At 42.0% G+C, this 23,172-nt stretch overlaps 1 protein-coding gene across 1 annotated transcript; it reads right to left on the reverse strand.

Moving 5' to 3' along the window:
* Positions 1–21,143: 21,143 nt before the first annotated feature.
* On the reverse strand, positions 21,144–22,432 carry LOC124295164 (uncharacterized protein DDB_G0292186-like). Its single transcript, XM_046744054.1, has one exon. It carries the CDS (start codon positions 22,397–22,399, stop codon positions 21,179–21,181), a length of 1,221 nt encoding a protein of 406 aa, XP_046600010.1. The 5' UTR covers positions 22,400–22,432; the 3' UTR covers positions 21,144–21,178.
* Positions 22,433–23,172: the final 740 nt, after the last annotated feature.

A 23,172-nucleotide genomic window follows, 5' to 3' on the forward strand; every position in this document is an offset into this window, starting at 1 on the left:
TCCCCGCGCCATTAGATGTACGTACAACCTACCATGGGTATAACAAATTGACTGGCTCGAATATGCTTTGAATAAATTCACAGTAGCTCAGAATTCCCGTTTCGTTCGAAGGAAAGTCTATAACGATGAACGGTCTTGACGCGTTACCCGTGAAATTGTCTTACGACATATTCTTATTATTGTTCTTCTTCTTCTTCAAACGCGTGGGCTTGTCTTAATAAGTATTGAGCGTAGAAAAAACATGGTAAAAATTAGAATGAAAGAAGGCGAGGCTAACGATACAGGTGTTCACGTTCGTTAGGCGTATTACACTATCCCGATTGTTCTCTAAATTCGGGGAGTCGGTTATTACCTGCGTACTTGCGACGCACTGCTTCAGCTTCTAGAAAAATCTCTGCCAAATATAAAACCTTGGTATTTCTACCAGTCTTTGCTAATTCTTTTTTCTGAATAAATCTTAGTTTGCTAAAATATTTAATAAGCTGGATCGGTTACTCGAGCGGTATAATTTTGGAGCAAGATGCATGTTTCTGTTTCGTAGTTTCATCCAATTTTCATACACCAGGGAATACGGATTATAGTCAGTAGCTGGTAAACCATCCACCTGATTGCTTCTGGGTGGTAATTAGCTTCAATCCTATTAACAGCGTCATATGTTTCGTGAAAATGCTTTTTTCGTCGTCGCCGCGGCGCCTCTCTCAGAGTTAACGCCGTACGTACGTTTGTACGTATGTACGTAGGCAGTGAACCTAGGGAATATTATAACTCGGGCCGATTACCCTTAGTAGTTGATTTAGCGATAGTTAAACGGTCGTTGTTTCATCTCTGCCTAAACGTACCATCCACAGCAATTTTTATCACCTCGTAACTGACCGCCTGGACGAGCTTACTTACCGCACCGATGCGGTGAAATGTTGATCAGCCTTACCTAATTAAGAAAAATATTACAACACGTAAGAGGTGAAGAAAATTGATGCATATAAGAATGTACACTGGAAACAAATTTTCGTCAAAATTAAGCGTTGGGTGGACTTGTGTAGAACAATTTTTCGGCTCAATCCGGATAGTGTTGAATTGACGGAAAGTCGTTTTTTCTATATACGTTCGGACGAGAATATTTATACGAGTGTACAGAAACAACAAAATTTATAAAATAAAGAAAAAATAATATTAATGGGGAAATGGAGTTACGGCCGTGCAGGATACGAGAAGCTGAAAAAAAAAAATAAAAAAAAGGAAAAACAAGTAAATCGTGAACGCGCGGTTTCGTCCGGCATGAGAAAAATTTAACTCAGGTTCCCGGAGGCGAAATAATCGATCTATAAAAGCCCCGGGAAAGAAACCGTGATAGCTGATGAATGGAGGAAAGAGGTGTGGGAACTGGCGCGTAGTAATACTACGACGGGGCGTCTCTTCGGCGTCTAGTCCATCAATGAACCGGCGCGATGAACGGGGAGAAGGGTATTATATAAGGACGATCGGAGAGTCGGGTAGGGGAAAAAAAAGTGTCGGTCGTACGTGTGTGCGTAGGGAAAAAAAATGCTTATAGAACGGAGCGGTTGTAGCGGTCCATATGTCAGTTCGTATCGTCGGAGGACTTGGTCCTTGGTCGTTGCTGCTGAGCAACAGGTGCAGCGGATCTATTAATTTTCGAATATTGAATATTACGTAGAAAGGGGTGTTTATCCCTCCTTTCGCCCTACTCGGCTGACGCACACGAAACGCTCGACGATTATACTCGGATCTTCGTTTCATTAATAGCAGAGTATACGGATGATTTCCGGCTCTTGTTGCGCACTATCACGTATATATTATACCGCATGATTCGTCTCTGGATTTACATAAATCAGCGCTCGAGTTTCCTCCGTTTTTGTTCGTCGAAAATAAACGTAAATCGAAGTTTTTAAAACTACACAGCTCGTACATTTTCTTCCCAAACACGAACGTGGGATATATATATATGTATGTATATCTGTATATGGGGCATTCTACGTGAAATTTGCAACTCATGTACCTAACCCCTGTCGATTTTCTCGGATTTTTTTTCAAACTTCTTTAGCCACGAGTGTAAGTGAAAATGAAATTGAGAAATCAATTCCGAAAATGCCGTTCTTTAAAATCAGACAAAATTCACATTGATTACATGATTTAAAATATGATTTTCAAGCAGTATATGATAATGTGATCTTAATATTAATTATTTTTTCGCACGTTTTTAGTATTTTCGTGTCGGAATTCGAGTTGATTTAAAATATTTTTGTTCCCCAGTCTGAAGAGATCACGGGATCATGAAAATAATCTGATTATACAATCTATTTAGATCGAGGTATATAAAAAATAGAAAGGTAAAAACAATCCCGACATGGAAAAACTAAAAAGTTGTGAAAAAAATAGTAAATATTAAGATCCCATTATCGCGTCATGCTTAAAAATTATATTTCATATCATATGTATCACATGTATGTATGTATTTTTTCACATTTTTAAAAATGGCGCATTCGGAATTAGTTTTTGATTTTTTTTTTTTTTAATTTCACCCGCCAGTCTTGACATCATACTAAAAATGGTCAAAATCGACCGAGGTGAGGTGCATGGTTTGCAAATTTCACGTGGAATGCCCCATACGCTTACAATATATAGATGCAGTTATTCTAAAGGAAGCTGCGGATGAGTTGCGAAATTGGTCGGAGGAGGGCAGACGACCTGTCCAAGGTATAATTGAGGTGTCGTTTCCACTTCCCTCGGAGCCTGTTCGACGAGAAACTCCTGAATGACATTCGGTAGTTCGGTAGCCATTATTTCGAACCCCAGGCTAGGCCGCAGCGGCATTGTCGCAAGCGCGTGGTTTCATCTTCTTTCCCCCAATTTTCCTCAACCTTATTAGAATTTTCTCGGCACGAAAGACGAAGACTAGAGTTTTAGAGCGGCCGGATCCGCGTTCTGCCTCCCACGTCGAAATTAATACCACGGACTCGGAGATTCCTTTGATTTGAAAAATACACTCCCGAAGCTACCGTTGCTGGCAGCCTTTGTCACTGCCAGACGTTGAATTTCGAATTCGTTTCTCTCTAGACAATTCTTCGACGAGGTGTATAAGGTGTATTGTGCAGGGTTTACACTGTTTTTTATTTTCATCCCGAAATTAAGAAAACCGTTCACAGAGTAACTCGTGGCAAAAATTTCTGTACACTTTTCGCGAAATTTCATCGATTTGAATGCAGGAAATTTTTCCCACGGGCACCGAGCTCTCAAGTACTTGCAGAATACTCGAGCCTCGGCGGCACGATCACTCGAAACGGTAGTCAACTTGCTGCAGTAGCAGCGTGTTATAAATTAGAGACTAATTTAAGCGTCGTTTTCTAACAGGCAATCAATACACCGCGTCTCGACGCATTGCCAAGTTGCCCACGCAAGTACATTAAACCTGTAACAACTATTCGTAATATAATGCGCATCCTTTTATACTATCATGCTCGGCTCGTGCAGGGAGCTTAATACGTTGCGACGACGATGTGTTGTGTTATTATAGTGCAATAATAACGGTATTACAGTCGGCGATGATCGTATTGCATTTAACTCAGTTGTTCCCACTTATTCACTTATTTTTTATTATTATTGTACTATTTATTTCTACGTACTCCTCAAATGGTACTTTGTAGTTGTTTAAAAAACATCTCCAAGTACAACCTACCTCTGTTTTATTTTACTTTAGGTTATTCCTTTTCTTGATTCATATATATTTGCCACTGTAACGCTGCCAGCTACCCTTTGTCCTATTCCTAGGCCAAGGTAATCCCTTCGTAATCTCCACTGTAGTCTACTTTAATTTTTTATCTTTTTCTTCATTTTACCTATTTCGAATTAATTTTCTGTCTGCATACTTGCTTTTTCTTCTCCTACTTTATCGTATCCTGTATTCTTTTCCTGCCGCTATGCATTTGTCCAACATCGGTATGAACGTAATAAATCTATCTATTTAGCTATCCCTCTCTTTTCGCCAGACGATGATACGCGTCACGTGTGCGGTGTGAAAAGTTGCGCCGTGCGTCATTTCGTTCCTTCAATTTGACCACCCACGGGTTCTTGGCGTTGGAAAATCGCATTAGCCAACAATAAATCCGTAAGATTGAAGAAACGTCCCGCGAGAATGAAGACAGGAGTGGATAGCCTGGGGTACCGTTTCTATTCTGTGTCACTGCGGGTAGCCTTCCAGGCCTGCCTTTTGCCGCACAATCGCGCTCTCTTGAAAAACGGGCGCGAGTCCACGTTCCTTAACTTCCTTTCTTTCTCTGGCTCTTGTTTTTTCTCGCAAGTGAATTTCCTTCTTTAATAGAAGTTTTTTTTCAAATTTTCCCTCATTTCTTTTTCTATAAATTAATAAAACAACCTGCGTCGAAGAAGTAAATTATACATTTTTTTTCTCGAGTGTCAAGTTGTTCGGTGTTGCCGATGTCGAATTTTTGCTACGGCTTGCCGGGCTGCAGAACAACGGCGAAACCATCCTGAGAGCTTAATCTAGATCTCAGCCTCTCTTAAATCTCCTTCTAACAATTAACCCTTGAAGGTAATTATAATTAAGGAGTCGACTGCTAATTGCTCGCTGTTCAAATACGTATAAGTGAAAATTAGAGGGCGTGGTAGAGGACGGTATATCATTCAAATCCTTGACGCTACGTTACACATACCTACATATGTGTACCTAACCGGATTTTTTTACCCTCTATCTTTTCACCGTATTTTCGATCATCGCTGTTTTCAGACTGCAGCTGAGGTCGTTTCAAGAAAATCAGTCTCACGCTTGAACGAAAACGCGAAAATGAATTTCAGCGGAAAAATCGAGCCGTAGGCGAAAAAGAGAAAGTCCGATGATACGGAGACGGAAAAATTACACGCGAGGCACAATTTCTACGAGATTATCTCGGAATATCGTGGGAGAATAATGCGTCGCACTTGCTGGCATCCGGTTCCACTCGTTCGTCGAGCCTCGCACTGACCACCACACCGAACGAAACGCGTAAGCCGCGAATGCACTTAAATCCGATAAGTGCGCTGAAACGAGCTTCGGACTCGGAGGAGGTAATTAAACATCCGAGGATAGGCGCGACGATTATTTGGTGAATTCTTCTTGCAGAGTAAATCTGCTCCAGTCGGAGCTGACTTTTATTATAAGCTCGTCGTTGATCAGTCACGATAAAACCCCGTGCTGATCAATTTTGTGCAATGCTTTTGTTGTTTTACCTTGCGTTTCGAATCGTGTGAAAAATCGTGGCCGCACGCAGAGAAAGGATTTGTTGACTTTATTGAATACGGTAATGACGTGTCGCGAAAGAAAAGTTTTTACTTTACTCAATAAAAAAAAAATGCTGAGAACGATAATTTGTGCTAGCAAGCGAAAATAAATTTGTTTGAATTTATAAAACAATTCTTTCGCCATATTTGGTAAATTTGACCATTTTTTTTCACGTGCAAATGGTTCACGTTCAAGATTGTGCAGTTTTTCTTCACTTCGAAGGCATGACAAATCAGCGAAAAGCAAATGACTTACAATTAAACTATTCGATTACATGCTTTCGAGTAAAAAATGTCGGGCGAATATTTGAGTTAGTATATTTCGACATCGGACACTTTCCCGCGTTGGCACGTTATTGAATTTCCAACGTGGGTGGCAGGGCTGGCAAATTATCCGGGCTTTAGGAGCGCTTAGAATCCTTTTAACCTCAATTAAACAACGCCAAACAAAACCCGGAGCGAGTCCTGGCCGCGTTGTTCGTCCAACCTTTCGAAAAATCCTTTGGCATTGTAGCTTATTAATAACTGGGGTCGCTGCTCGGGGGTTCTTAACGGGGCGAAGAGAGGAGAGATGAGTAAGAATAAGGAGAAACGGAAGGGAAAAAAAGAGGAGAAAAATTGTAAAACGAAGTGACGACGAGGCAGAAATAAAGGAGATAATAGCGAGCAGCGATTTTGCGTGAAATATCTTTATTAGGCGATTTTGATCGAGGGCCTCGTGACTTGCTCTTCTCGTATAGTGAAGTCAGTCCGTCGAAGCCTTCGAGGATTCGAGCTTTGTTCGCGATCCTACACCCTCTGTGTGTGGTCCTCGCGAAGATGCGGCTGTCTGGTTAAGCTGCGCGGACATTTTACGGATAGGTTGGTCCCAATCTTACGAGTCAATCGATCGTGTCGGATTCGCGGATAACCGACATCGATTCGCTCGCCATTTCGGTAACTTATTGCCAGACGCTCTTCATCTTCACGCGGGGATGTTGGTTTAAAGTTCCGCACGGCACGAGTTCGGACAGACCATTTATGCACCGAATGGAAGCTTTTACCGCATATGCCAAGGTTGCAGGGAACGTTCGCATGGTTTCCGGTGATCTTGGAAGTCCTTAAGGTCCTGGAAATGTCCTTGAATTTTTCTTGTATCCCGGAGATATTCTTTTTTTAAGGTGTGGCTGCGAATGATGTATATTCGTTTGTGCTCACCGAGTAACTGTTTTTAAAAACCGGATTATGTACAGTGCCCTTTGCCCTCTGCCCTCCGCGTTCGTGTATTTTTATTTTTCCTGAATGTCTTTAGATGACCCGAAAATGTCCTTGAATTTGTTACGGATTTTTCACCGGACACCATGGTTCGTCTTTGACCACTTGGAGTTTCGATCGTTTCATTTTTGACCGTTAGAAATTTTCAACATTCGAAGTTTTGAGCATTCGGAATTAATTTCCACTTCGCACCCCTTTGACAGAGCACAAGGGACCACCCTCTGTTACCAACGAATGGCAAACGCATCAAGTATCATTTTATTTGACAATAGATGACCGCTTTGAGATTTTTTGGAATAGCTCTCGAGCGCCGCGACTTCGTGTTGCGTTCAGTTTATCCCCCGATTGTGTGACTCGGCATGTGGAGATAGGAATCGGCGTGGTTTCTTCTCCGTTCAAAGAAAAGCTAATCGAATCGGACGTTGACGCCAGCTGCGCTTCTGGATTTTTATACGGCGTACAAGGATCGTTATGACAAAAGTCAAGGGTCTCGATCCGCCATGTGCACAAGGTTGCAATTTGACGCCGTTACCGCAGGCGTCCCGGCTTTGCTTTTCACGACGACGATGGTTCCTCTCTCTCTTCGAGCGACGCTATAATTTTGCATTACGCATTTGAATATTGTGCACCTATTCGCGTATCACGTGCGTAGTGTACATGCTCAAGCGATATGCGCATGTATGTGTATAAATATAAATATAATACAAATGCGCCCGCAGCCTTCTTCCCGACTGCCTACGCAAAATGGAAGAAATAAAGAAGGAAATGGGAATTGCGCCGCTGCAACGGCGTTCGCGATGTCGAATTATCCCCCGTGAGGAGTTCTTCTCTCATTGTCGGCCGAGTCTCGGACGCTGTGCTGCCGCGTGTACGTACACACCGTCTTCGTACACACTTGGGCGTGTAAATAATATTATTATATTATATGCCCGTATGACGTGATGCGGCGTTATAACGGTGACTACTCTCACTTTAAACACTCAGCTTAATCGTTATGCAATGCTTGTATAGGAATAAATTATTCTTTGTTGCTGACCGGTACAAATGGCGACTCATTAAAGTAAAATTGGCCCCACATCGCCGATGATCAAAGTAGGTATCCACTCGCGTTGCCCGAGGATTTTTGTGCCTTTCGATATCCGTATACATATATATACGAGTGTGTGCGCGCGTGTATTAAATGTACATGGAAGCACACGTACGTAGAGGCGTTTCTTAAATTGCATCACTCGAAAGATTATTATTGCATGTTTGGATTTCCGGCAGATTTTCACCTCGGGTGAGACGAGGTGCGAACCCGAATTACACATGTTCGTTCGTGGTTGGGTTTCGTACGCACGAGATAGTTGCTATTCAACGCTCGTCAAACCGCGCCGCTCGCCACTCTTCGGCTGAGTTAACATTTTCGACATTTTATTTTTTACACCGCGCCGCCTCGGCGTATAATAAACCTTTGCATAATTTTTTTCTCCGTATAATAATGTATAAGCGTATGCAGGTATACCGGTATACACCCATACCATGCGGACTAATCAAAATACGATCAAGTTTAAGAGTATACCGATAAGGGTAGGTAATCACGATACAATACGCCGAGTTAATGTCGAGGCGAAAATTAAGAAGGTATAACCGAACGGCCTTGAAAAAAACTCCGACAGGCGGATGATTAAATTCACCTCGTACGTAACTTGTACATGTAAGGGGAGTGAAAACCGCACGTGAAAGTCAAGTCACCGTGTAAGATTGTAATTGTCAAAAATAGTCGTCGTAATATCGCGTTACCGCGATGATATGTATCGGTATTATACACGTGTAATTGTTACGATAATATAATAGCCGGACCTTCGGTTGATCCCAGGATTGGTCAGTCAGCGATCCTTGTAATTTTCCACATCCTTTCTATTCTTTCTCCCCTCCCCCGTTCCCCCCTTCATCCTCTTCCTCTCTCCGTTCTCCTCATTGTCCTCCTTTCCACAGGTGAATCCCTCAAAGCATCGGCCTAAGATACAAAGAGATCCTCACGCATTTCCGCTTACGCAATATCCTTCCGGTCTCCGTGTCCTACGAGGCGAGCTGCTCTTCCATGTGGCCGTGCCTGTCGCATCGCCGTCGTAAGAAAACGAGAAGAAAAAATTCCAGACCGCGACAAGGCGTGCCGGTCGTGAAATACAATTGCACGCTTCTTTTTTGCAGCGAAGGGTGTTCGATGCATCCCGGCGTAACACGCGCCCGAAAATGTCTCGATTGTTCCCTTCGGGGATTTATATTTTTAACGAACGACTCGCGTAAACTCGATGTGTAAAATTTTTGAAATACAGGTATTTTGGACTTGAATTGACTTGACTTAACGCCTAGTATTTAACTTGCGTACGTACGTACACGTTATACATATATGATACTCCGAAGTGAGAAGGAAGACGCGGCCTTCCTTCTTTACTCGTATCGCTATACGGGCAGCAAGAAACAACCGAAAGACTCGCACGCAAGTTCATAATGGGGATCTACAACGGTATCGCGGAGTTATAGGTGTACGTATAAATGTGCGCATGCATACGAGCGGCTGCATTGTGTTTTCGATAGAGGGATGCTGCGAGCGGTTCGGGGTCCATTCCGCCTGCCTGAAACCGGCACCTGGTGCATCATCATTATTTATAAAGATCAAACGCCTCGGGGAAGAATATCAATGAGCTTCTGAGGTAGACCTGTAACCAAATCAATAACACAACAAAAATTTCACCCCTGTAATATACCCCTGATATATATATATATATTTTAAATTTATACGTGTATAAATATATTTATATATATTTATTATTTATAAAGGGTATAAAGGGTTTTTAAACGAGCTTTTCGTAACTTGAAAGTTTCCGCCTTTTAGAAAATTTTTGACTACCTTAATATTAAAAGTTATCGTTGCGACCTTTTTTTAACTTGTAAAAGACACTTGAGTATATATATCCAAATAAAAATATATATGTATGTATATTCGAGTCAAATTAGTAAATTGCTTCGGTTCACGACCCCAAGGTGCCAGCAATGTTATACCGGATAAAGGTTAATAAATCGCAATCTCGACTCGCGAATAATTTCCCGTAATTCATATCGTATTTATATCTCAACTGATTGTGCAGCTAGCCGCATGTATTCTTCTTTCCCCGGCAACGCGTGTACGATGTAAAGCGAATAGGACGCTTAACTTATGAACTCGGGGTCTTTTTTCCGTCTCCCTATTTCTCCGCTTCTCTTCCTTCCGTGTGAGGCGAATGACGTAACCTGCCTCACACAGGGGATCCACCCCCTCTTCTCTCCCGTGCTTTCGAATAGGAAGGAACAACGGAACGATCAACGTCTCTTACAGATCCAACCGTGCATCGCACAGGCATTAAGAGACCTCTTTGTGCGAGCCTTTCGAAATGGCATGGGTTTGCGGTATGAATGGAGACAGTAACCATCGTTTCCTGAATCCACCGCGGCCGATGACTGCGAAGCTCTTAATCAATCCTCGCTCCTCCCTTTTATCATCCTCGTTCCTCGATGCTTCCCTTCCACTCGGTTCTCCCTTTTATTAATCGCTCCTACGGTTCATGGGGCAGCGCCAGGGACGCTGTTAATTGGTCGCATCGTCGCCTGACGATTTGTTCAGTTTCTTAAACGGTGTAGAAGGAGAGGCTATACCACTGTGTTATCCAAGCATGGCTCAACTATGGTCCGGACTCTGGACTAGCAGCTTCTGCGACTGCACTGATGAATATTCGCGCTCCGCTAATTGCGCCCGTTCTTTACCCGCCTCGGAAATCTACCTCTATATACCTACATAGCCGTAGAATTAACCCTGCTATTTTATCTTATACCGCGGGAAAATACTCCGCGGCCATTTGTCTACGGCCACAAACGACCTTGCGCTTCTTCGCTAACTTCTGCGGGAGCTCGTTGAACGGAATTCTACTGCCTTCGTGCATCTTGTTTACGTTTGCTGTGTGGGATGGAAAATTTTCATTTTCGAACAGATGCGGAAGTAGTGACCAATTTTTTCATCTATATTATCATAATGCCAACGCAATTATTCATTTGTTTGAAAACGAGTGTTCCCTCAGAGATCGGAGGAAAGGAATTATTTTGTTTTTAGTTTATTTTTTTTTTTTTTTTTTCATTCGAAAAACGGTGTTTTTGTTTCGAATGTTTCGTATGTATATATATATCACATACAAGACGGCATTATAGACGATAATTGCAAATACACCGGGTACGATGACTCGTTGCATTTCGACCAATTTTCACAACCGATGCATCGTTAACTCGTATAGGGTTGATCGTGGTGGATTGTGAACCGAAGTGGAAGGGATGAAGGAGACGATGGAAACCCGAGATCGGTGTAATAACAGGTCAAGATATTAAATGTAGATTTGGAACGACCTGAATCAGAATAGCCCTGTATCTGTATATCTGTATCATATAACACACGTATAACAATACGTTAGGGTTGATCGTGAAATTCGTGTTGGTATCGCACTTGAGCTCGATCGGCTAATGACAAGGCATACGTATGTGCACGTATATCGAGAGGAGGGCCGTCCTATCTGGACGCGGAATCAGATTGCCGTCCTGACTATAAATACTCCCCGTCTTACCGGGGAGGTAATAACAGATTCTTCCCTAAGGTTTTGCCGTCGATCTGTATCGACGAACGTGCGTCGAGTCGGCGTCCCGCGCGCGTGTGATAATTAAATAGCCGCGCCGCGGTGCCTGGATAGAGACATTGGAAATTGCCCACCACCCTCCCTCTTTTTCTCTCTCTTTTTCTCTCTTTCTCTCTTTCTCTCTCTCCGATGCTGCCGTTGCGTTGCGTTGCGTTAAGCCCGGGGCTTGCGGAGTGATCGAGACGTTACGTCATAAAGCATCGGGATGTAGGTACTCGCGTGCGCTGCAAAGCTCGGAGACCGATATCGACGAAGAGAAAGAGAGAGAGAGAGAGGGAGAGGGAGGGAGGGAGGGAGGGAGGGAGGGAGGGAGGGAGGGAGGGAGGGAGGGAGGGAGGGAGGGAGGGAGGGAGGGAGAGAGGGAGAGCCAGAAATCTTCCTCTCGTTAACGATCGTTGGTTTCGCGCTCTCCGGCTCTCTTTGAAGCCTTAAATATTTCCTAATTGGGTCGAACCTACGCTTCGTTGATTGAAGGAACCGATTCGCTGGACTTTTAGAAGTGTACACTCCTATATATGTATATTCGTATAACTATCTCGCCGTATGGTATTTAGAAATATCTGTAACGATATCTTTGGCTTGCCGAGACGTTATATCCACGTATAGTCACGCGTTTGATTTCTTTTCAAGATTTTATTCTTCAATCTGTACTCACGGTAATATCTGATATTTGAATTCTGTAATATAACTGCGGTCAAATATCGAGATCTGCTTCCGAGGTTTATGGGCGAGAATTGCTGCACCTGAAAGCGTCTGGTTAAACTCGTTAGATTAATGCGTCAAAGCGGGTGATCGTAGATAAGGATTGTCGGGTTTGCGGCTCAGAGCTGTATCAGATTTTCAAGGGGATTACACCAGAGTCACGAACTTGGCAGTTGGCCGTTTGCGCCGGGTTTACGGAAGCTAGACTGCCTCGGGAATTCTTGCACTTTGCTGTTTCTACAATTACTGCTATCGCTAACTTGAAAATCTTCCTAATAGGCGTAACAGCGTCTGGTAATAATCATTCCTTTTTTAGGGTTTGTTCGTTTCGTTATGTAACCCGACAGGATTTACTGTAATTCTTGTTTTCGTCGACCTATTAATGAGAGGTCAGACAACGTAGGTACTACCAGGGTGATGGTAAAAATATAGAATGTTCAAAAAAGCGAAAACTTGATTTGTAGAATTTATAAAATTTTTAATGTCGAAGTATGAAGAAGTAAAATAATAAAAAGTTCAGAGCACAGAATGCCAAACTACAGAATCGTCAGAATTCCTGTCGATAATATAGAATCGTACATAGATTCTCGATTTTGCGGTTATACATTTTGTCTTTCTGTATTTCGACTTTTTATATTTTCACTTCTCTGTACTCGGACTTTCTACATTTCTCAATTCAATATTCTGATGATTCTACAAAGTGGTAATACTAGTTTTGCACCTCCTACTCCGCGTGTGTACGTAGAAACTCTTGCGATCATATACGAATCGCGAATAAATTGTACTTCATCGGCTCGGAAGGGTCGGCGTTATGCGTTTTTTATTTCAAGATTTTTTAATTTCATTGCCCGACGAAAACGCCGCTGGTCAATTCGCATTGATTCTGCTAACGAACCCGGCAATTTATCGTGGTAATTATTACGCCGTGTTATACACACATACACACATATATATATCGATGGACTCGACGGTTTAAATTGCGCTGCAAGTGGATGGAAATTTTTTTACACGGTGCAGGTACAGTACAATTGGGAATTAACATCACCGCAAAGGTTAATAAAACGATCGGGGTGAAAGAGGAATTCACGCGATTCGTCGACGAAATTATCATTCTTTGTAGTATAAAGTATAGTATAATACAAGTTGTATAAAGATGTAGATTCTAAGGTGAGCAAAATAATTGAGGATAAAATAAGATTCGTTATTTTACATCGGGAACGATACGGATTGCCGATTTGCAGATTAATTATCTTGTTTCTTGATTTTTATTTCAACTTGTTCTTATATTATCTTCTTACTCTGGGACTTGATGATTAACTACCTGTCTTTTTTTCTCCCACAATTTATTGTGTACACAAACGCGATTCAGCCTCTCTCTCTATCTCTCTCCCTCTCTGGTTTTCTCTCTCGAGCTGTATTCTAATTTGAATATCATTCGATCATAGTCAAAATCGCGATGTAGATGTAAGGAAAAGATTTTTCAACAAACGCCAGCCGCATATTCCGCCCGAGGAGTTGGAGTGAAATCAGATCGATATATTATCGGCCCGATTGGTTGCATCGTTGGCTAGAGTCTCCTGCCTACCTCACTCGCTGATTTGTTGTTTAGACACGCCGTTAGCGCAACTTATCACCTCTTCGAATCTTGTATACTCCAACCGATCCCAGCCCCGATTCACTCGATCGACGAACGATGAACCTTACAAAATCAGACAAATATTTCGCGGATGATGTAAAATTAACGATCATGTTTCAATTTGTGTATAACGAGAGAACAGAGAGAGAGAAAAAAAACAAAATAAATAAAGAAAACAAAAATAAAGGAATAAATATTGAAGAAAACTATTTTGGAACGAAGTAAGATCTACGTTCAATCGTTCGACGTTATACGGCGTTTCATCGAACTCGTTCAACCCATTCGCTTTCTCTTACACTATGATGTACAATCTTGATTTTCGTTTTTTACGATTTTATCGAGATATACTGCATATTAAATAATTGTCAAGTATTTTAAATAGGCGTAAAATTTTCTAAAAAATCGATTGCCGATATGTATTTTGTCAAATTATTCTCACATTGCGAGAAAGATGTAAATTTTGAAGAAAAAAAAAAAAAAAATCAATCTCTGAAACATGTTCAAAACGTCACAAAATTGTTGAAAAAGTGTTTCTTTACTCAAATAAAGGCATTTTGAGTCAATATATTAATTTATTTCGATCAAAGCGAACGGGTTAATCCAAAGACTCGGTGTTCCACTTTTTTCGATTTCGAACGGTTCTCAATGCGAGACGTCAACGTGTTTCGGGATTCGCATGATCGAGATTAGCTCGTTGCGATATCGGTGGAGGTAGACGAGACGCCTTGAGTATCGGAGTTGAGGCAGGTCTGGGCGTTGCTGGTGAGTCGATAACTTCTCGACTCCCACAACGAACGAGAAGAAGAACGGCGTTTGTGCAGAGATTTGCCGGTTAGGTTATACGTGTACCGCATGCGTGCACAATGCGCGTGGGCCGGATTGATGTATCGCCGCATGCACGAGTTTCCTTGGAGGATTTTGTTGCAGAGGCGTTCGCGTATCGATTTCTTAATATACATATAAATGGCGAATCGACGGGATCGCGTCGCAGCTTTTTTTTAAATCTGTCAACGCGCAACGGTTCAATCGGGTTGACGAAAATCAATGCGGAAAATTAATGTTAAAATGCGGATGGACCGCGACTGTATCTTTCGAAATGCGAAAGGCGATCGAAATATATTATGTAACACGGGTCTCGAATTTATATTCATATAAATAAATGTTCGTTCTATTATACATCGAGTAATTATCAAAATCTTCATTTATTACTTTGGTAGATTCTATTTTTTTTTAATTTTTCTTGAAATACGAAACATAGTTCTGGTATCCACAAAAGTAAACTTTATCTAATAAAACAATTTTTTCTTTTACTAGTTACGTGGAAGAAATCAAAATTGACATCTAGAAGGCAAACTCAAAATTCGTGTATACCGGTGTAACATGCAAAATCATCAGAATTTCTGTAATTATACAGTTTTTTTGTACTTTTGTACATTTATTTGGACGATTTTTACACTTTCTTCTTTCTATATTCCGATCATACACGTTTTTACTCCCTTGTACGTTTTAGAATGATGCTGCGATCTTTCTATTAGCTGTGACCATTACGCGTAATGCCTGAGATTTGAATTTCCCCAAACACCGCGAATAAAAAGAATGCGACGCTCGTTTTGTAAAAACTAACGGATCGCGTCGCTCGATCGAGAATCCTCAGAGTTCGGTTCCACTTGGCCCCTCTCTTGTTGTCGATACTCTTCACTTTTCGCCTGCCCCCCGATTGTTCGAATTGGTTCGGTCAAACGCCGGGGATCGGGTTAGCCGACGGTAAGTAAGGAAGAAAGGGAGAAAGAGAGAAATAAGGAAATAATAGGGAGAACAACGAGGGGAGGAAGACGAAGCCGGACCGACCAGCCTCGCCGCTCAGTTTCGTCGTTCGTGTGGCACGAGACAGAATTCTAAGCCCCCGGCGAAATCGAAGCCCGTGCCAGTTTCTAATACCGGCGTGTCTGCCTGCCTGGCTGCGTACAATTTGCAGCGCCATTCACGTACGAACGAAGGAACCAAACTTTCGAATAACCGATCGTTTAGTCGCTCCTTATTACGATCCTTGATCCAGCACTGCGGCTAAGGAGGATTCAAAACACGACGACTTGCTCAGATTTTTACCCGCAATAAAATCGCGATTGAGATGATCTCGCTTGAAATCTTGGGGCGTGAGATGAAAACTAATATCGTATAAAAAATTTTTGATATTCTAACGCGGACTGATAGCTGTATAATGTATAATATGTATACCTGTAATGCGGGGGAATATTAATCGGACAGAAATTAATCATTCGCGTTCCCGAGTGGATGTGTACGAATACATGTATAACCGTGTGGTATAGCGGTAATGGATTTGGACGGAAGAAAAAATAAAATGGAATAAAAATTAGAAACAAAAAAAAAAAAAAAAAAATGGAACGGTAATAATTTTTCTAGACAGGTCAGGATCCTCGAAAAGAGACGAGGATAATTCTCGGAAGACATTTGCGGCGCGAGTCACGAAGGACACGATTATACGTGTGTTTATGTGCGTTTGCGTTTGTATGCGTGGTATCGGCGTCGGATCCTCGGGCAAAATTTCAAATTGGGCCAATGGTCAGTGTCCGTTGAAATGACGCCGAATTCGGCCTCCGGTACCGGAGCCTCGAGTGAGGCCTCACCTGTGGGCATTTTTCGGGTCTGCGGAGGAATTTCTATGGAACTGCAGCGGAGAGCGAAGAAGACGAAGAGGAAGAAGGGGAAGAAAATTGTGCCCCGAAAACAATTCTCTTAAATCTCGGGGCGCTATACCTTATATTGCCCGCAGAGTTCAGTGTCGCTGATTCGTGTGTCGTTTCACGTTTCTTCTTCTTGTTCTCCTTCTTCTTCTTCTTCTTCTTCTTCGTCTTTTTCAAGTCAGCTCCGTAGATCTAAGGACTTTATTATCCTGTACCCCTTACTTACCAGTGCAGCTTGAGACCTTTCGGTACAAGGTGCTTGTATAAATATACCCGCTCTCGCATATTTCTAAATTTTAACGCTTATAACTACACGCCGCTTGTGAAGTATTTCGTATACGTCGATTATTATACTGTCGATTTTACAACTCTTTAATTATTTTTAGTCACTGAAGCAAATTACACGTAGAGAGAAGAGAAGAATTTCAATTGCTGATCTTTTTTCGTATTTTTCTTCACTCTTCACTCTTCACTTTCAGAGTTACCTATAATCCTTGTTCGTTGCTCCCTTGTTATAGGATACAAGTATTTATATTGCACCGGAAATTCGTCTCGACAGTTAGCAGGATGTAGTTACGATTTCAGGTACATATATTAACGTCAAGTTTCATTTATTCTCAGGTATTTTCTTATCCCTCGAGCTTGCAAGCTGCATTCTTTTTTCTTCTAGTTTTGCCTTACCTCAACTTTCAACTGTTTTCGTTTACCGCTGATTGCGGAACCGACTTCCGCATCGCTTGAGGGATTTACTACACGGTTGAACTTGAATTAATATAACGACACTGTACGATATACGGTACATACCCGTCTATTCATATATGTATATTGTCTGGGACCGAGAGAGCGTTGCGAACGGTTATACAGTGACATTGCTAAAATCCCGAATGTATGACGCGATGCGGCGAATGAATTAGACGGAGACGGTAAGTGTCCGTCAAAATGACGTTATTTACCAACCAAGCGGCTCTCAACCCCTTTCGATCAATATAAATATTCCGTTATTCGAAAAGCTTTACCCTCGCTACACTCGCATCATTAAGATTTCCGTAAGAGAATCAAACGGTCGCTTTAGAAATTTCCCACGCGTATGCGGATTGTAGATGCTTTGCAGCGTTCCGAAAAATATATATATGTATTTTAAACGCGCATCATATTTCGGTAGAGCATTTCAAATTGTGTATCTCAGCCAAATATGAGCTCTTAATATTGATATTCAGAGGTACTTATTTTAATTTTTCCAATGTCCGTGTAATAATTATATGTATAAAAAAAAATCGATACATTTTCGAATTTTTGTTTTCTCATAAACGGTTTTACTTATAAACTATCTAAATTTATACATGTTGTCGTAGGAAATTTCATGCTTTATAAAAAAAGTATTGAAACAGAATTTTCCTAACTATAATCGGTTAGCGATAGGAAAATTATTCTTTTTTTTTGTTCGTTTTGAACACCCCAAGATACCTGTTACATAAATTTCAGAACTTTGCGGTAAAAGTTCATCGATCGCCGCCTTGACAGAAGATGTGAAAAAATAATTTCCTCTTTATATCCGCGTCGCGTTATTTGAATGTAATTGTTGCGCTTGAAGCTGATCCGTTTAGCTTTATCCAACGATTAATCAATTGTTCGTCGAGATGCTAGGGCTGATCCTGCGCTGGCGCAATGATGAGCACCCTACCGTAGTTCAGAGGACGCGTTAGTCCAGCAGCGGTATTCAGGACATTCCAGCATGGCAGTGAGCTCTGTGAACTCGGTGAGGAAAGAGCGCAGCCTATGAGAGTACCTGTCATCTAAGTATTTCTCTGTCATCTTCGCGCCATTCAATTTGTCACGCGAAATATGCAGTTGCAGGGGATATTTCGTTGGTATTCGAAGCTAATTTCATCCCGCATCGAGATCGATTCTGCTACATCGTATATCGAGAAACGATTCTTTTCTGTTATGTAATATACGACATGCGAGTTCATCCGTAGAGTGTGTTGTAGATTTTCGGTAACTTTGAATTTGTTCAACGTTAAAAACATCAACCATCTTTTACGTGTTTAACACTTTAACGCCCAAGCATCTTTACCGCTGAAAAAAATTATTTTTCTTAATCAAATCGTTTGAAAAATTACACTTTTAAATAATAAAGTCTTTAAATTTTCTAACCTAAATAAAAAATTGTAGCAAATATGCTAGAATGGCAGTCAAAGGGTTAAGCTGATGAAAAGTTCTCGAGGTACGATTCGGTTCAATTTGTGAAATAGATTCAATGATCTGAACTCAGTTTTGCATCCGGCTTGGTAATTAGCACGAAGAAAGTACGTTGTCTTACGTTAGAATTGTAAGAATCGACGAATCGAATCTCTTTCGCGATAGCTATTGAAAAATTGGCCAACGCGATACGGCGTCAGATTGGGAATTCGAGAATTGGGGAGGCGGACTAATCGCTAGGTTACAGGAACGGGCCGAGGAGAGGAAGGAGAGCGAAGACTTGTAGAGTTATGCCGGAGAGACTCAACTCCGAGCTTCTTCGACTAAAAAGATATCGACAATCGAGCCGTAGAAGCTTCGTATCAATTTGTCCGACGGAATCTGGCTTTGTACAAGCCGCTATCTGCCATTATATCAAACTCTACGAGCAACGATCGATTTATCCGACATTCGAGTAAGATACCAATTATATGCTGCTGCGACGCCGGTTTGGATCGAGAACGTTGTTGTTTCTGTTGTTTTTTTTTTTTTTTTTTTTTGAAAAAACATTAACTGACCGAAACTACGAGCACGTGAAATATTATGTGTATGTAATTCTATATACCTAATTGGCTACAATTTTGAGTTGCGATTAATTTAAAAAAAAGAGAATAAAAAAATCAGATAGATAATCATTTGATCAAAACTGCTGTTTCTTTATTTTTTTTTCTATTCTTTTTTTCGAGGGGAAGTAAATCGAAGAACATATTATGTATCGATACTTACATAAGTCATTTGACGTCAACGGTTGATGTATAACAGGTATACATGATATAAAGGGTAAATAAATTTTATGATACAAGATGAAACAGTGTGTATACGTGTACGATTCTTTGAAGGTTTTTTTTTTTTTTTAATTTTTTTTATTAACATTGCACTTGCTTAAATACATTTGGTCTCAATAAAGGAACATAATTGGTGGGAATTCGTTTTTGCATGTGTAACATATCGATGTATGTATGTCACTAATTGCGGTATGTATATTTATATACACATATAAGAGACAGACGCTCGTTTATACTTACAGCTGTAGGGCTAGATTTACGCGAGTATAATAATATGTATAAAAAATAGTATAGATATTTACAAAGGTACTCGGCGATAGATTGTTAATTATTTGTAAAAAGAGAAAAAAAAAGAAGAATAAAGAGAAAACGAAGAAGAGAAATTTCTTTTCTTTTTCTTCTCGTCTCCTCTTCAATTCTCTTCGTGTTAAATTAACCTTGTACACGTTTGCAGTACGCTAAAGGCATGAAAGAAAGATTTTTATTACTTGACCCGCTTTCCTCGCAGCGATTGCTTATATTTAATATTTCGTCAAGGTATAACCGGAGACAAATGTGCATTCCCGCGTTACGACAAAGTGGATGAAATTCAACGACGTGTAGTCCATAAAGAGGAGGCCTACTTCTCTTCGTGCGGAGATAAAGACGTCGGCTTGCAACGACGAGCGGCAAAAAGCAGACCGGCGTTATAAAATTCGCTTCTTGTATCCGAATCGTTGTTACACGCAGGGGCCGTCGGGGTGAAAAATTTCTATCGATTAGCCCGACGTTGTTTTCAGATCTTTCAAGTCTGCGACCTCTAACGCTGTTATAAATATACTCGAATTAACGCTCCTCGGAGATGAATCGCTTTTCACCGAATCTATTCGTCCTTCGTCGCCCTGCACAATCGGCGATAAATTGCGGGATATGCAGAAACCTTTCGGTTGCAGGTATGGTGTACACCTATAATGGATCGCGTTCGGCTGAAAGAGCTTTTTGCATTTTCATACGACACTCGGACGCCGCGCCGCGCGCGCCAACCTCAAGTGTGCGAACCTCGTTTCGCATTTATCATTCTGTCAGCTAGAAGATTTCAATTTGCTCTCTTTTTGCCCCATTACCGCCGGCCCCACAGCCTGCAAAATTGTATTTAATTGTGATTGACTGCTAAGTAGAGGCGCGACGAGCGACGTCGGCTTCATTTGCGAACACATTTTTACAGGGTTTTTTCTTTTTTTCATCCATCTAACACTTAATTACAATAGAAATACTACCGATACTTTTACCACCACCACTACTACTACTAATACTACTACTAATGCTGTATCGCTCGGTGCTCGATCTCATTTTAAATAGTCTTATATTCAAATTCTGCCCGTAATACGCGATCGCTTAACACTTTCTCGTTTTGCCAAACCTCCACTTTGCCGATTCTTTTCTTTCTACATGCCGCCCTTTTAACTAATATTTTTGACCAAACATTTTACGACATAATTGGTCCGCAACTTATACGTTTGTATTATTACCACTACTATTATTGATGTTATTATTATTGTTAGTATATTTACAAAATTACATACAAAATATATTTACAAAAGTGTTCAAATTACCGTTCTATACAATAATGTATGTACAAATATCCGTTACAAAAATATATGTTTTTTTTTTGTTTTGTTTTTTGTTTTTCACTCTTTGAAATATCAGTTCAAAAGTATGCTAATTCATTATTATTGTCGTCGTTATTGTTACTGGTACTATTGTTGTCATTATCATTATTATTATTATTTTTTTTTTTTCACGCAGTGCGTGTTCGGAAATTTTGCAACTTGCGAAAATCATTCGACTCGTTCGACGAACGTTACTCTTATCAGAAGAATTACGAATTCAACGCGTCTATTCGCGCTGAAGTAATTCGTAGAGGGCCGATATGTAGGTCTGAGCCATTTGCAGGGTTTCGAACTTGCTGAGTTTCCTGTCGTTACCCAGACTGGGCACGACGTCCCTAAGTCTGTCAAACGCGTCGTTTAAACTGTTCATCCTCCTTCTCTCCCTCGCGTTCGCGGCTAGGCGTCGTTTTTTCAATACCTCGACTCCCGGCGCGCCGGACTTAACTTTATGCAAATTGTCCTTCTCGTTAAGCTCGTCGTCCTCGAATTCGATGCGAAAATCACCGTCCTCGTATCTCGTTGTCGAGAACTGCTCGTGCGGGTGATGATTATGATTATGATTATGATTGTGATTGTGATTGTGATTGTGATTATGATTACGGTGATGGCGACGATGGTCGCCGATTTTCATCGACGGTTCAACAGCCTCGCTTTCCGAAGTTTTCGAGCTCGAATTGTTCAATTCCGCGCACTGGATCTGATCGTGAACGCGAGTCTCGATACCCGCGTATAACAAGCCGTCTGAACTTCGTCCGAAATTGCTACCGTAAACCGCGGTACCGATTTTTTGCGAAAACTGTTCCCCCGCACACTTGACGATACCACCGGTGTAGGATGACGCGGTTGCAGTCAACGTCGTCACGGTCCTCGAAGCGTTGTCGATGTTGTTGTTGTTGTTGTTGTTGTTGCTGGTGTTGTTGTTGTTATTGTTGTTATTGTTGTACAAACCGTCGAGAGCGAGGTAAACGTTATCGGATTTTTGAAACTGAGCTTCACCGCAACCGGGAAAATTTCCTCGGGACGAAAAGCTCCCGATGTTTTCTTGAAAATCCTGCTGCTGGCTTTGATTTCCGGATTTTCCGTTACCGATCCCTCTGCAATAATCGTTCTGACGGCTGGGATTGTAACCCTTGTACAAACTGATCTCGGCGAGGCTGCTCGCGCAGTTCGCCTCGAAACTCGCCGGACCGCATAACGACGGATTTCCCGGGAAATTATCGCCAACCGTAAAGGCGGTCAGCTCCTGGTACTCGTGATTACGACTGTCGACCGAACTGACGCTGTCGCAGCTGCTTCCTCTGGATCTCGGTGGCTGCGGGTAGCCGAGTATCAGAGATTCCGGGGCCGGCCAACAGCTTCGGGGATTCGTTGATTCGGGGCTGCTGGCAGAACCGTAACCCTCGGAATCGAGGATCTCGTATCGCTGCGGCGTAGCGTAGGTGTTCATATTGTCCGCAACAGTGGTTGGCTTGTGCCTGCCGATCCTTGCTAGTCGCTGCTGCTGCTGCTGCTTCCCTTTTCAACGTCAGATCATAATACGCGAGTTTCGATTCGCGCCGCTTCGTTTGTTACGATCATTTGTTCGTAAAACACCAAGGGGGAGAGATTCGAACGCGTTTCGGCACCAGGTTCTGCTATCGAGCCGATGTTACGCCGGCTTTATTACGGACAGAGTGTTTTGCGAGAAGTGCGATTGATGGGATCGTTTGTCGTTTATCGTCGATCGTCTTTACGCGCGTCGTGCTCGGATGGGAGCGTTGCGTAAACTGAGACCGAGTTTACCTGATGATCGAAAGCTGGACCACGTTGCCCGGTTTTCTTCAGATCTCGGGGTGGGGGGTTTCGCCTCACGGGAAGGGGGAAAAGCTGTGGCTGGCTTCTTGGCGCCTTTGTAGAAGCCGCTGTAAGAACCACGCCTCCTTTGCTGGGGGCGAAAGAGTCAATGGTCCTGCCTGCAGCCGACTCTGTCAGGCTTCAGGTATACATCGGCTTGTTTAGAATGCCAAGTCGACCGTTGCGCGAAATCGGATCCGACGAGTCAAGATGGAGGCCCGAGAACTCTCTTGACCGGGACGATCTGCGCGGCGAAGGGGAGGGAACCGGTGAAGAGGTCCTTAATTTTAATCGCTGCAACAGGCGTGGCTCTTCGAAAATTGGTAATTTCAATTTCGATAATACTCGTTGCCAGAAGACGAGACAAGTCTCTCGGTGTTCGTTTCC

Source organism: Neodiprion lecontei, chromosome 1, assembly GCF_021901455.1.
Source record: "Neodiprion lecontei isolate iyNeoLeco1 chromosome 1, iyNeoLeco1.1, whole genome shotgun sequence".
Lineage (NCBI taxonomy): Eukaryota > Metazoa > Arthropoda > Insecta > Hymenoptera > Diprionidae > Neodiprion > Neodiprion lecontei.

What these genes read in the sequence shown, in the direction of transcription:
- LOC124295164 (XM_046744054.1), bottom strand. Translation starts at nt 22,399, where the DNA reads ATGAACACCTACGCTACGCCGCAGCGATACGAGATCCTCGATTCCGAG.